The 13,293-nt window shown below is 43.0% G+C and overlaps 1 protein-coding gene across 1 annotated transcript in view; it reads right to left on the reverse strand.

Annotated features, from left to right (window-relative positions):
* Positions 1 to 13,293, reverse strand: part of jp (junctophilin) — a 95,895-nt gene that overhangs the window by 18,201 nt on the left and 64,401 nt on the right. The window contains exons 4-5 of the mRNA XM_037427467.2: positions 9,732 to 10,066; positions 6,657 to 6,775 (exon numbers count right to left, since the gene is read on the reverse strand). Of these exons, the coding sequence (XP_037283364.1) occupies positions 6,657 to 6,775; positions 9,732 to 10,066 (454 nt within the window). The remainder of the gene's footprint in view (positions 1 to 6,656; positions 6,776 to 9,731; positions 10,067 to 13,293) is intronic.

Consider the following 13,293-nt stretch of genomic DNA (forward strand, 5'->3'; position numbering starts at 1 on the left):
TTTTATGCCAGACCACAGCGTACACGTCTTAACTTGGGATAGATGGCACATCTTCGTTCTACGTATCCGGGAATTCCTATCCGCGTAAGTGGAGATTTCAATGCTCCACATAGAGATTGCGGATACAAGCACAACGAGGATGCCAGGTTAAAAACATCATGGCTGATGCCACATTTACTCTGTTGAACACCACGCCGTGTCTACCTGCTCTGTACGTACAACATCGGAAATGCACGCTCCAGATCTCACATGGTAGTTGGGTCCTGAGACGCCGCAACGGCGAGTGGAGCCGGATACCTGGGGTAGTGATCATTTGCCAATCATTATTGGTTTACAAAGAAGATGCATAAGGAAAATTCGACGACGCATAGCGATCACGCATTGAGATAAATTTTGGTAATCGTCATATAAATTTCGGGAATTTCGATCCCACAAAGCCCACAGGAATTCTTCCCGCTTTGCAAGAACTGCTCCACAGTAACACAGTCGTGACCACCGTTGACGAAGAACAACTTCAACTAGACCTCGCTCTTTTGAGACTCTGGGCGAAGTGACGTCAGGCGGAGCTGCATGCTTCGAGGAATCCAGATGCACCTGGTAGCCGTGCACATGCCAACCAAATAGCAGCAAAGGCGCGTCGGCACGGTAAGCAGCTTTCTCGACAGCGGTGCCATGAGTGGTGTGAAAAACTTGGATCTGGCATGGGAAACAGGGTCCTTTGGCGTACGTTCAGGTCCATAGAACACGGTTACAAGCAACCTGACCCTTCAGCGAGCGTTAGGTTATCGATGCAAAGTACGCCACAAGAATTCGCAGAGCAGGCTGCAAGAGCATTTTTCCCAAAGCATGATAGCGCATCTTCTATAACCTGCCCCGAAATCGATGAGCTTGAGCCAAGTGCCAAATCCGATATATCCAGTCCTTTCGGCATGGCCGAATAATAGCGGCTACTGAAACTTCTCACCAAGGAACAACACCAGGTCACGACGGTATTCCAAAATAAATTTCAAGAACATGGAAGGTGAAGCTCTCGTTGCACTACTTCAGGCTATTATTAAAGTGTGGGAAACTGGGGTTCTCCAATCTGATTGGAAACTCTCAGTTGTCGTCTCGATTCCAAAACCAGGAAAGTCTCCAAATAGTCAGCGATTCTTACGCCCAAATTCATTGACTGCTACTGTATGCAAGCTTGCTGAGAAGATGCTGGCCACACGCGTTTCCTGGTGGCTTGACCGACACAAGAAGTACAATCCGGCTCAAATAAGGTTCCATTCTCATTTGGGGACTGAAGACAGTGTTTCTATCTTGTTGGATGACATTTTACAAGTTTCTCCACACAGCCACGCAGTGCGCACTGTAATAGCAATGGACGTAAAGAAAGCTTATGACAACATAAACCATGACGTCATTTTATCCAACCTCATCAAGCTCGGATTTACACTGCGGTATAGTAAGATTTATTTACTCTTTTCTTTACAACCGCACATTTCTGATAAGAGTAGATGGAAAGCCTGGCAGTTGCTTCATCTCCAACAGAGGTGTACCGCAAGGATCCATTTTGGCTCCTCTCCTGTTCAACATTGCTCTAATACCTCTAGCACGGCAACTACACCGAATTCCAGACGTGAGATTTCTCATATACGATGATGATGTGACTTTATGGTCTGTGCATAAAGAGGTTTCAAGACAAGCACAGCAGCTTTAGAAAGCACTTGATGTTCTTCAGAGCTACACTCGGAACGCAGGATTAGACATGTCCACCCAAAAATCAAGCTATGTTCAGGTAGCTAACAAACGAGGACGCAAAAAAATCAAGCAGTGCCTCTTTACATTTACACTAGGTGCAGTGACCGTTCCTGAGGCTTCGGAGGTCCGCATACTAGGTCTTGATATTCACCAGTCCGGCAGTGGAGTGCACTGGCTTCGCAAAGTAAGAGTTCCACAAAAACACTTCATCTGATTCGCCGCATTGCATCGAAAGCAGCTGGAGCTCGTATACATGTAGCTCGACAGCTCGCCCACACAGTTTTGCAGTCAAGAATTTTATACCAGGCACTATTTCACGGTTAACTTTGACCCAGTTGACACAGTTGGAGACTTAACTGTGATGCTATGCGCACAATAACAGCGTTGCCACGCATCACTCCCATACCAACTTTACAGAAGCACGCTCAGCTTAACACAATTGCAGAGCTGATTTGGCAAAGAGAAAAAGCTCGTGAAATCAAAAGGCAACTTGTGCCACTTGTTGCTGCATTGCATGCTCACTTTCAACGTGGCTCTCGCATTGACAACCAGCCCGAGTCTATGCCTCCCTGGGAATTCACCACTATCACATCTTATAAAACAACAAAGTTACGGCGCTCCGATACATCATCTATAGTTGATGAACGCTCCATCATTGAGGTCCCATGTGCTAATACCTGCAAACTATATACAGATGCTGCTATCTTGCAAGACGGCAGAAGGACATCATTTCTGAGTACTACGCATAATTTCGTCAGTGGCCACCAGCGTTATTTATCTACAGAAGCCACTCCTCTTGTGATGGAACTTCAAGTCATCCACGATGCAATCCAGGATGCTACCTCTAAGCTGTCCACAATTAAGCAGATTGACGTAGACACTGATTCCTTATATAGGAGATATTAAGGAGCTCAAGAAAGTGCACAAGGCGATGGAGATCTGCGAGGCGATTCATAAGCCGAACCATAATACGGCTACTTGCGTAAAAGTACGTTGGATTCAAGGCCATGCTGCAAACCCACACAACCTTGCTCCTGACCACCAGGCACACTGCCCTCCAGACATAGACCTTCCAGCCATTCCCCTCCCACCTCAGCCCCTATACTTACTCCATACCCGTAAAAAATGTTCTCCGGCAGAATATACGTGCTCTCATTCTACCGTGTGTCTGCTCTGTCCCCCATGACCTTACTAGGGCGGAGGAAGTTGTGCTTAGGAGGCTTCGGGCAGTGGTGGCCCTTACACCGGCCGTTATATCATCATCAAACTGGTCACATTTACGAGTTGGTGATACTTGTCCATATTGTCCCACTCTAGCGTTGCAAACAGGTCCATACCATCTTTTATGGACATGTAAAAGGTTGTAGCCAGGTGGCTCCCGTCAACTCGCTCAAGCCGGCCTTCGCTACAGCGACACAGCCAGTTACAATTGCTGGATACATGAAAACAGATTCCACAAGACACTAGTTCACTTCATACACAACACCGGCCTAACAGCACACATTCAACAAAAATATTATGCCTTAAACGCAAACCTTAATCGCAAAAAAAAAAGACTTGAAAGGACGCTAAAGTTAAACCAATTTTTTCTCGTATAAGCAAATCAAAATTTCACAACGCCGGAAGCAACACTCTCACCGCGAAAATAGGCTTGGTTAGCGAGAAAACGTGCAAAAAATAGTTACTGGTGTTGACACTATCTTGAAGTTCCCACACCAATTCACAATGTCAGATTCTGACGGCGTCTGCTATAGGGCCTACGTAATCGCTTATCAGTGAAGATTGCTTACATTGTGTTCTAAAAGTCACAAAGCGTTAATGTAGGGGTCAAAGAAAATTTCATTAAATGTGGCTAGAATGTAGGGGAAATATGCAAGAAGATTTTAAACTTCATGAAGTCACACTGATGTTTAGCAGTTTCGGCACGAAATTAAAAATGAAACAATCACCTTCATTTTCTCTCGTCATGGTTACCCTATAATGGCGAAATACTGTCACTGGAGTTTTAAAAATAATCTTTATCTGCCGAAAGAGAGCCTTGTTACACTTCATTGTCCCTGAGGGATCTGTTGTAGGGTAAGCTAACTTCGTCTTGCACTATTCATACTTCTATTATTAGTTAGAAAGGCGTGGAGCTGCCCTAATTTTATTGTTATCCAAATAGTATAACCGCAACTGTGGAAGGCTCTGTGTACATTATTTTGTTCAAAGTTCTTTACTAGTAGCGTAAGTGCAGCTCCAGACTACCATGCTTAACCCAATAGAATCCATAGGGTTTTCTTTAAATACAAAAGTACAAGGTATTGAAAAGTTTCTGTAAACGCTGACCCAGACTGCAAGCTATAGTTAAACGTAAATAAATCCATGCTGAAAAGAAACACCAGCTGTGAATCATATCCACTCAAAAGCACAAAACATCATACACTGCTTTTGGCAGTAGTCTGTTCCCGACGACTCCATCAATATTTGGACGATATTGTTATTTCCTGCAGTTGTCTGAAACTGGTGTCGCTTGTAAGACACATCTCTGTGTTTATTTTGTAATTTGTGGGTAGACATGTGCTTTCTTCTACCATTCGGTGCTGTAGGTCTACTAAATGTATACGTTTTATTATTTTTTTTACTTCATGAGGCATATTGGAGCTTTTTACAGCGCTTTTCGCATCGCCGGACAACCGCAGTCTGAATATATGTGGCACAAGATTAAGATAACAAGGAAGTTACCATACCATCTTTTCGATTGGGTATACGCTTATGCAAGTAAAGAAGGCTGGTGGATACGGCTTCAGGGTACATATAACAATATTGTTTGTAAGCTGGAAAGCTACATTTCATTTCATTTCACTTCATTTTTTTTACCCTCAAGGTCATGTGGCATTATAGAGGGCAGTGGTTACAAGTTTACAAGTAACAAAATACAGCACGAAAATAATTTATTCAACAAACAAGAACTACTGATTATACAATATTAGCTGTGTAAGGACAACGACTTCAATACAACATGAACATAATACATAAAATACGTAACATATTGCTTTGTACAGTTTTGATTATACAAAATTAGGTAATTCTTGATGGAAAAGATGATTATTAGTAATAGCTACTATGTCTTCGCGTAGATGGTTCCAATCTAATGATGCACGAGGTATGAACGATTGATATAAACCCTGGGAGTTGGATAATGCAATGCCAACCTTATGACGATGGTCGACATGATGAGATATGTACCGAGTATTGAGGATTAGTTGGTCATGAAGGGCGACATAATAGAATATTTTGTGAAATGTGGCCAGGTGGGATATTTTACGATGTGATGCAAGTGAAGGGAGGCCTAGGTTAGATATCATCGATGTCATACTGGCAATGCGACTATACTAGGACAGTATGATACGGATGGAGTTATTCTGTACAAGTTCCCGTGAAGTGATCAAGTTATCGCGGTAAGGATCCCGCACAGAAGAGGCATATTCTAGTTTTTCTAGTTTGGGTATTACCAATGTTTTATATAAGAGCAATTTTAATGCTGATGCTGCTTTTGAAAAGTTACGACGTATGTAGCCTAACATGCGATTGGCATTATTAGTAATGTATTCGATGTGAGGTGCCCAAGATAGGTTTTTCCTGATGAAAACACCCAAGTAATTATACGAGTTGACCGGATCGAGCGGGACGTTAGTTATGTAGTATGTTAGCGGGTGTTGGGTGATCTTGTTACGCGCTTTACCTTGCATTTGCCAATATTTAAATCCATTCGCCATGTGCTGCACCAGGCTGCTACGGTGTGAAGATCAGATCGAAGGAATGAAATGTCATTATCACAGGTTACTTCGCGAAAAATGACGCAATCATATGCAAACAGATTAATGTTAAAATAAATAGAAGACGTGAGGTCATTACAATAAATAAGAAAGAGAAGCGGACCAAGGACCGACCCTTGGGGTACTCCTGAGTTGACCGCAGAAGATGACAAATTGTGATTGTTAGCAGTAACATACTGAATCCTGTTTGATAAAAAACACTCAATCCACTTCAGTAAATTATTTCCAAGGTTTAGTAGGCTCACTTCGAAAAGTAGTAGTTGGTGACAGACTTTGTCGAAAGCTTTACTGAAGTCTAAAGAAATACAGTGGGCGTACGATGATCGGTCCAAAATCTGATGCAGTTTGTGAGTGAATGATATAAGTTGTGTGTCGCATGAAACATGCTTGCGGAAGCCATGTTGTGCTGGTGTAAAAAAAAAGAGTGATTCAAGGAAGGTAATGAGGTTGGTGAAAATTATATGTTCTAATAGTTTACAGGAAGTGCTTGTTGGGGAAGTTGGGCGATAGTTATTCGGAGAGCGTTTATGAGCCGATTTAAAAATTCACACTACCTTCCCGATTTTCCATTGAGTAGCAATAGTTGATGTATCTAAGGATTGTTGAAAGATTTTTGTTAGTATCAATGAACTGTAAGTAATGGTGCTCTTTAGAAATTTAGAACACGCCTTCGCATGAACACGCCCATAGCCAGCCACTGTGGTAGCGAAGACTTTAATGAAGACGATCGATCAACCGTAAATAGTTTTTTGTGAAACAAAAGCAATAGCTTTCCGAGTCATGCCTTGTAGACTCTGGAATGACGATCGGCCTTGGTGTGCGCAAGTGCATGCTGGTCAGGGCGTGACCCTCGCGTATTCAGGTAAGGCTGCTTAAAACTCAGTAGCATTACAGCACATAATAGTGCATTGTGACATTTCGTCCTTAAGTCAAAGAGTATTTTGGTAATGCCCCTTGTATTTAAAGGTTGCTAAACTTGATATATGCGCCTATTAACAACCTCACGAATGCTAGACTCTGCCCTCCCCCCCCAAAAAAAAAACAGAAAAAAAAAGATGAGTACCATCGCAAGGAACTGCCGACGCCACTTACCTGGTGTGTAAAGCTCCGGAGCGAACTGCTTGGAAACGCTGCGTGCCATCTCTGCATCGTCCTTGGCATGCAGGGCTGCAACATCTGCCTGCTCAGCCTTGCCCCTTGCCGTTGCCGTCCTGCAGAAAAGTTGACAAGAGTGAATGCGTGCACGGGAGTGGGCAAATATGTTCAAAGAGTGTAGAGCAAGGAATCAGTTTATATACGTGTCAAGGCAATGTATCGCTGCGCTAATTACTGACATAGATCGTAATGGTACAAAAAACGAGGGGCTACTAGTGGCAATATCGTATCTCTCTTCATTGCGAGGGAACTTCTCCCATGTGTCACTCGCATATTCTCCATAAACCGTGCCAAAGGCAATCAGAGGATGTGTGGCGAAACTATTATTATTATTATTATTATTATTATTATTATTATTATTTACATTTTGTCATTGGTTGTACCTCCTCTTGAAAGCTCACAATAGCATTGCAAGTTCGTTGCTGCAGTGCGAAGTGGGAGTTTTGGCATTGCATAGAGGGCTCTTGAGAGAACCTGCCCGAGCATTTCTTGGTGTTACTGTTGCTGTCTACCAAGAAGGTGAGTACCTGGCTTAGCGTATCACAGGTGTGCTCCATAGAGAGAAACAGTAACGACGCCGTGCTTATTTCTTCCCTTTTCTTTCAAGGTCACTTCGTATACGCACGTAACAGTGTAAGCAGAAAGCATAAGGACACGAGCATTTTCATTAGGCCATGTACACAATAATCAGTGTGAAAAAGATATTTAACCTTAACACTTCTGTTTCCAGGCATAGATCTCTAAGTTTAAATCATTTTTTACATTCTTCCGTCTACAAGCATTGCCATCATTTACGGGACATAACTGTACATCTCAATTGTCAATGAATCAGCGCATACAGAGAAAGAAAGAGTGAGAAAGAGAGGGGGTTATTATGAGTTATGAGCTTAGACGTCAGTCTGAATCAATTTTATGACCTGCTAATAAGTTTTAGGTAAAGGAAAGAGGTGGTAATTTCAGAGAAGGTGTTTTATGACGAAGATCAAGGTGGCCATGAAGCGAAACGTTGAATGCCCAAAAGTTTACAGTCTTTTTTTTTTTAGTTCTGTCGCACCCTAAAACTTTTTCAGTGATTTGAAAATATTGCGCTGGGGACAACGTTTAGATCTCGAAAGAACTTCTTTCGATGCGTGGCATCCCATCACACTAAGGTTGACTGCTGCGGTGTCATTGGCCACATTAGATTACAGGTTGCATAGATGCTAATGAATAGTACGCATCCAGTTTTCTTATTGAACATTTGCGTAACTGTTTCACGAAAGCTTCGACTCACAGATGGTCAGAAACTCCCATTGTATTTCTGTTCCTGCTGTGCAAATTTGTGAGCAATAAGATAGTTGCACAAGAAAGTGCAAACAAATCTGGCATCATTTGTGAGATAGGTAGAGCATAACAAGGGTGAACAGCGCTATTCTACTTCCGTGTAGTTTAAGGCAATATGTGCAGCTGTTTCTCTGCTGCTAATTTCTCGCATATACTCTCTAGAAAAAAGATCGAGTAAAAAGGGTGTCTTTTTGTCCCACAACAATAATCATCATCCCGCTTGCCTGCACTTCCTTTCTCGAAAACTCGGGACTGGCTACTTTCTTATCAAGAAAGCTATGTCACGCTGATAACGCGCATGTCGTTCGTTACCTGCAAGTGCCAGGGGCGCGGCGATGGTGCAATGAAAGTAGCACGACATAGATGATTATTGTGGAGGGACAAAATACGCCCTTTTTACCAGATCTTTTCTTTGAATCTATAGGTAAACCTTGTAACGAGCCGGAACGCTGCTTCAGACCAAGCGCGAGTTTGCGCGAGTTTGAACGAGCGCTTGTTTTAGTTGCAAGACCCATAGGTAAGTGGGTAATAAACTGTCCTGAGGTCTTGAAGAAATCATCTTCCAGTGTTCGTTGGGGGGAAAAGACTCGTTAGATGAGATAAAGCCGGATTTTCGTTTATCACCTGTTCGCTTCTGTCACTCCGAAGTCCGTGTGTTCGAAACCTCTCACGCAGTCATGAGGCAGACATCTAAAGAGGTGATCTCAGATTGGCCGCTCCTTTTAGGTGTAATGATGCTGCCCCTTACTTTTCGTACAGAAAACTTGAGTAAATTGCGTAATGCATACAGCTCTCCGCTGCAGTCAAGAGGCGCTGCAGTTAACACCCTCATGTGGAATATTCAAGATCTGTAGGCCTGTCCTCCCCGTATACTTGTTTATCATGTGCTGTTTACCCAACATTTATTAGCTGATATTTGACGTACTCTCCTATTCACTGGAGTGTGCCAGTGTTTAAGCAGTGTGTATACCTCGACTGACTGCCATCTTTTCTGTTTGAGTGCACTCGCATGGCTACGGTTGTGTCATGTATTCTTCAAAGAGTGGCCCACGCTCAATTGAAATCAGACACAATGAGAAGTATATTCTCATTTGAGATATACATCAACTCTTCCTTTTTGTGTGTGTTTCAGGATCGCGGTCGAACGCAGCATTTAAAAGTCGATTCGACTTCAAAGGTGTCTTCACGAGGCCGCATATACGTTTTATGTATTTCGCGTGTGAACCTGACTGTGTCTGTCGGAAGATAACAGTACAGATTTGTTCTGTTATAACTGGCGTGCTACGCAGAGGCTGAGGCTTGGATCCCTTCAGCTATTTCACATTCTTATAAGCTTTGCAGTGTAAACAGGAAATTGTTACCCAGAAACTGTTTGTTTGTTTCCGCTTGCTATGGCTTGTTCAGTCTCGACATCTTCGGTTGATTATGTTGACAAGCTTAGTTTATTCTGTTTAGCATGACTGGAAGTGTTCCACTAAGGCAAGCACGCCGGAGCTGTTTGTGACAGGGACGAGGGAGAAAGTTGAAGATGACGCATACCTATTACTCCAGTTAGCAGCCGCTCACTGGTATATCTACTGTGGAATTCATCGCCTCAATGGCTGTTAACCTCTAATCCCGATCCCACACCCTCGACGCCACAAGCGCTTACTGTTAGCTTTGTGACGCACGCCGAGTTCGCATGCTCACCTCGAGATGGCGATATCGGCTTTCTGCAGCGCGATCTGCGAGGCCCGCAGGGCGGCTGCGACGGCGGCCTCGACTCGCTCGCGGAACTTGGCCGAGCGCAGCAGGAATAGGTGCTTCTTCTTGCCCGACGTGACTAGCAGGTTGTTCTTGTACTTTCCCTCTTCACGGGCGCCATCCTTGAAGGTGGTGACACCATAGCCATACTTCTTGTTGTTGTACCACTCGCCCTCGTACTTGAGGCCATCCGAGCGCTCGGCGATGCCGTAGCCCGAGCGCCGGTCGTTCTTCCACTCGCCCATGTACGTCTCCATGACGTTCTGGTCTGTCATGTCCTCCTGCGAAGCACACCCCGCCAAGAACCCTGACGACGCGCTGACAGCCACACGAGACTGCTGCAACGCTTCTCAATTTCACACTCTCCGCGCTGTCTTTTTCGACATGCAGGCTCAAAACGAATCAGTATCCTTGAGTTCGAGTAGCGGAAAAACAAAACTAGAGAACACAAATAACTGTAATAATTGGTCGAATTATACGTGCCAAAACCACCATATATACACGAGGCACGCGCAGGAATCTAGAAAATGTGGGAGACGACACCTGCTCAGCGCCCTGTGTCAGTGTGCCTGGTAATTTCTGGCGCTTTTTTTTGTGTGTGTGTACTATTGCGCTTGCCCAAAAACACTTTTTTTCACCTGTTCTCGAAATTAGCAAGGCTAGATTTATTTCGAAATGCATCTGCGACATTATCGTACAATTTGATGACGGTAAGCCTTTGCATAGGTGCCGTGTGGAGAAAAAAAAAGTTCACATGGTGCCACTTTTGATCAGGGAGGAAATATCTTGACATGAATGCGTGATTTAGATTAGTTGAAGAACGACACACCATATTTCACAACTATACTCATGGGCCTCTCTATCGTAAATAACACACAGTCCTTGTTTCTGGTCTATACAAAAAGTTCCTGTAAAACTATTTATCCACAAAAGATAATATCTATATTTCAACATTACTGAAAAATACATTTTAACTGTTTCACTAGAATGTATTTGACAGACATAGAATATAAGTATGCACAAAAAAAGTACACTAATAGATAATACCAACCTACAAAAAATTAATATGAGAACTGTAATTAAGGCACTTTTCTCGGCATTCTGTCCCATACGCTAAGCATGATTGTATTGTGTGATTTACATAAAGTATACCATATTGCAGAACAGTTGAACTTCAACTGCATTAGGGAAGAATTATTGCCTTATGCGTCGTGATGTGCTTAATAAGTTTCCCTTAAGATATACTTGTGTTTCATAGCTAAATAAATTGTGAAATGTATCATAAACAAATGCGAGAAACATGTACCGAATAATAAAAGATAAATAGAAAATAGGGGACGTATGCAATGCGTAGCTGAAAAGCGCTTGCTCAAAACTGCATGGCTGGAAGAAATGAAGCTAAGCAAGCAAACTACACCTCAGTAAAAACAATAATCTTGTTCGAATGTGTGATGGTTACACATTATGCGTAAATTACGCTGCTTTGTCTACCGAGCCTTGCTTTTGTTTTATATTATTGTCGTAATACTTTAATAAATACTTTATGTAGAATACTTCTTTCTTACAGAGACTGACATTCTATACGGCTCCACCAAAGATAAAATAAACTTGATTTTCGAGGCCACGTGCAGAAAACAGGCAGAAATTGTGAAAAATAGATGACAAAGTTCACGTTACCCTAAGTCATTTAGCGTTATCTTGTAATTACTCTCGTTGTTAACCCGAAGAGATGAATTTAGCACAAATTCTGAAGTTTGTAGTAGCTGCACTGCGAATCAACAAGAAGTCTAGCACAAAGATTTTTGCTACCTCGTCGCGTGATATTCGAATTCATTGTTATCGCGATCGACAGTGAAGAGATGTGCGTGCCTTAGGCAAAGGGCTATCATGCAACAAGCTCGAAATGACGAAACAATTAATTCATGGTGTAACGTGGACAGCCTTTAGCTCCTCACGATATTAATTTACGATCGACTATCTACGACTTTACCCATGACTTTTCATGGCTACGTGCATAGGCGTGCGTAAGAGGGGTGGGGGGGGGGCGTCTATCGTAGCCGCCTAAGAGGCGGGGGGGGGGGGGGCGAAACATCTGCCCCATACATTGCCTTAACAGGGGGGGGGGCTGTGATAAGCCTCCGCCCCCCCTTTCTGAAGGGCAGTCCTGCGCACGCACGCCTATGGCTAACGGAAATTAGATTCAAAGAAGGCATTAGCGGAAGTCATTTCCCGACAGTCCGCATTTTTCACGTGTCATCGAAAACTATAAAGAAGTAATATCACTGCCGAGTTATCAGTTATGGAGAAGTTTGCACTATTATTAAAAAAAGCGAGCAGGCCAGCTACAATACATTGATGTAACAAGGCGGGGAACATACTAGACACTAAAATGCCAATCAACAGTTATTGTTCGAACGTCATTACAAAGAGTAGTGAAATTATTCTTATTAACCAATGCTTACTCGAAGAAACACACGAGAAAAGAATGTTATTCAAACATGCCAGGGTGACATTAAGAAAAAAATAATGTAACTCTTGCCCTATGTGGACAGCAGTCAGACTTTACTGGTATTTCAAGAACATGCATTGACGTAATAAGTTATATTGACTGGCACGGCACCAACATAGCAATCAAGACCCGGTGTAACGAAACGGAAAACAGCATTTTGGTTATTCTGCCCAGAGGCAGTGCCAGTTATCGTTAAGTCCAATCATATATACACCACTAACGGCAAACGGAACGTATAGTGTAAGACATTAAACAATAAATGTCGGCCCGGCAAACAAAACAAACATGCTCAGAGCAAACAAACAGATAACCTACAGAGCATTCCACCAAAACAAACATACCAACAAATAAACAAACGTACATGCAGTGCTATGTGTTTTTGTAAAGGCTTGATATAAACAATGCTATTGAAAACTAATTGTATTATCATCATTCCAACTGATGCAAATGACGTGCATATTGATTTGCGCGACTCACGATGATTATGAAGAAACTCGGAAGCATCAAAGTTGCTTGCCAAATACAGGAACGACATTGAAATTATGCGTTCGCAGCATGTATATTCCCATAATTTCTAGGAACGATCAAGCCCAAGTAGCACAAGCGGTGTACCGGATGAAATTCTTGCTACAAAGAGAAACTTTCATGTACTAGTTTCGTTCATCATTCACTAGACCACCTTTCATTGCAAGAATTTTTCGAAGAGCCACGAAAACTGATGGCGTTTGTAAATTCTTACTGCTTACAACGTTCATTCGTTCATTTTTTTTTTTCGTTTTGCTATAGCAAATGCATCACACATTCCTCCGGCACACCCTGGCATGCAGCTCTCCGCAACGCCTTTCTGCCACGCAGCGAAACCAATTTGCAAGCAGCTTTTTCACGCTGTTTTGTCACGCGTTCGCTAGAGGGCGCCAGCATGCCGCAAGCGCTCGCTATTTTTCTGGCGCCTTCTGACGTTCGTTTTGGCCACGACCTCCTCTATGGTTTTGGCACACG

This window comes from Rhipicephalus microplus, chromosome X (genome assembly GCF_043290135.1).
Source record: "Rhipicephalus microplus isolate Deutch F79 chromosome X, USDA_Rmic, whole genome shotgun sequence".
Taxonomy (NCBI): domain Eukaryota; kingdom Metazoa; phylum Arthropoda; class Arachnida; order Ixodida; family Ixodidae; genus Rhipicephalus; species Rhipicephalus microplus.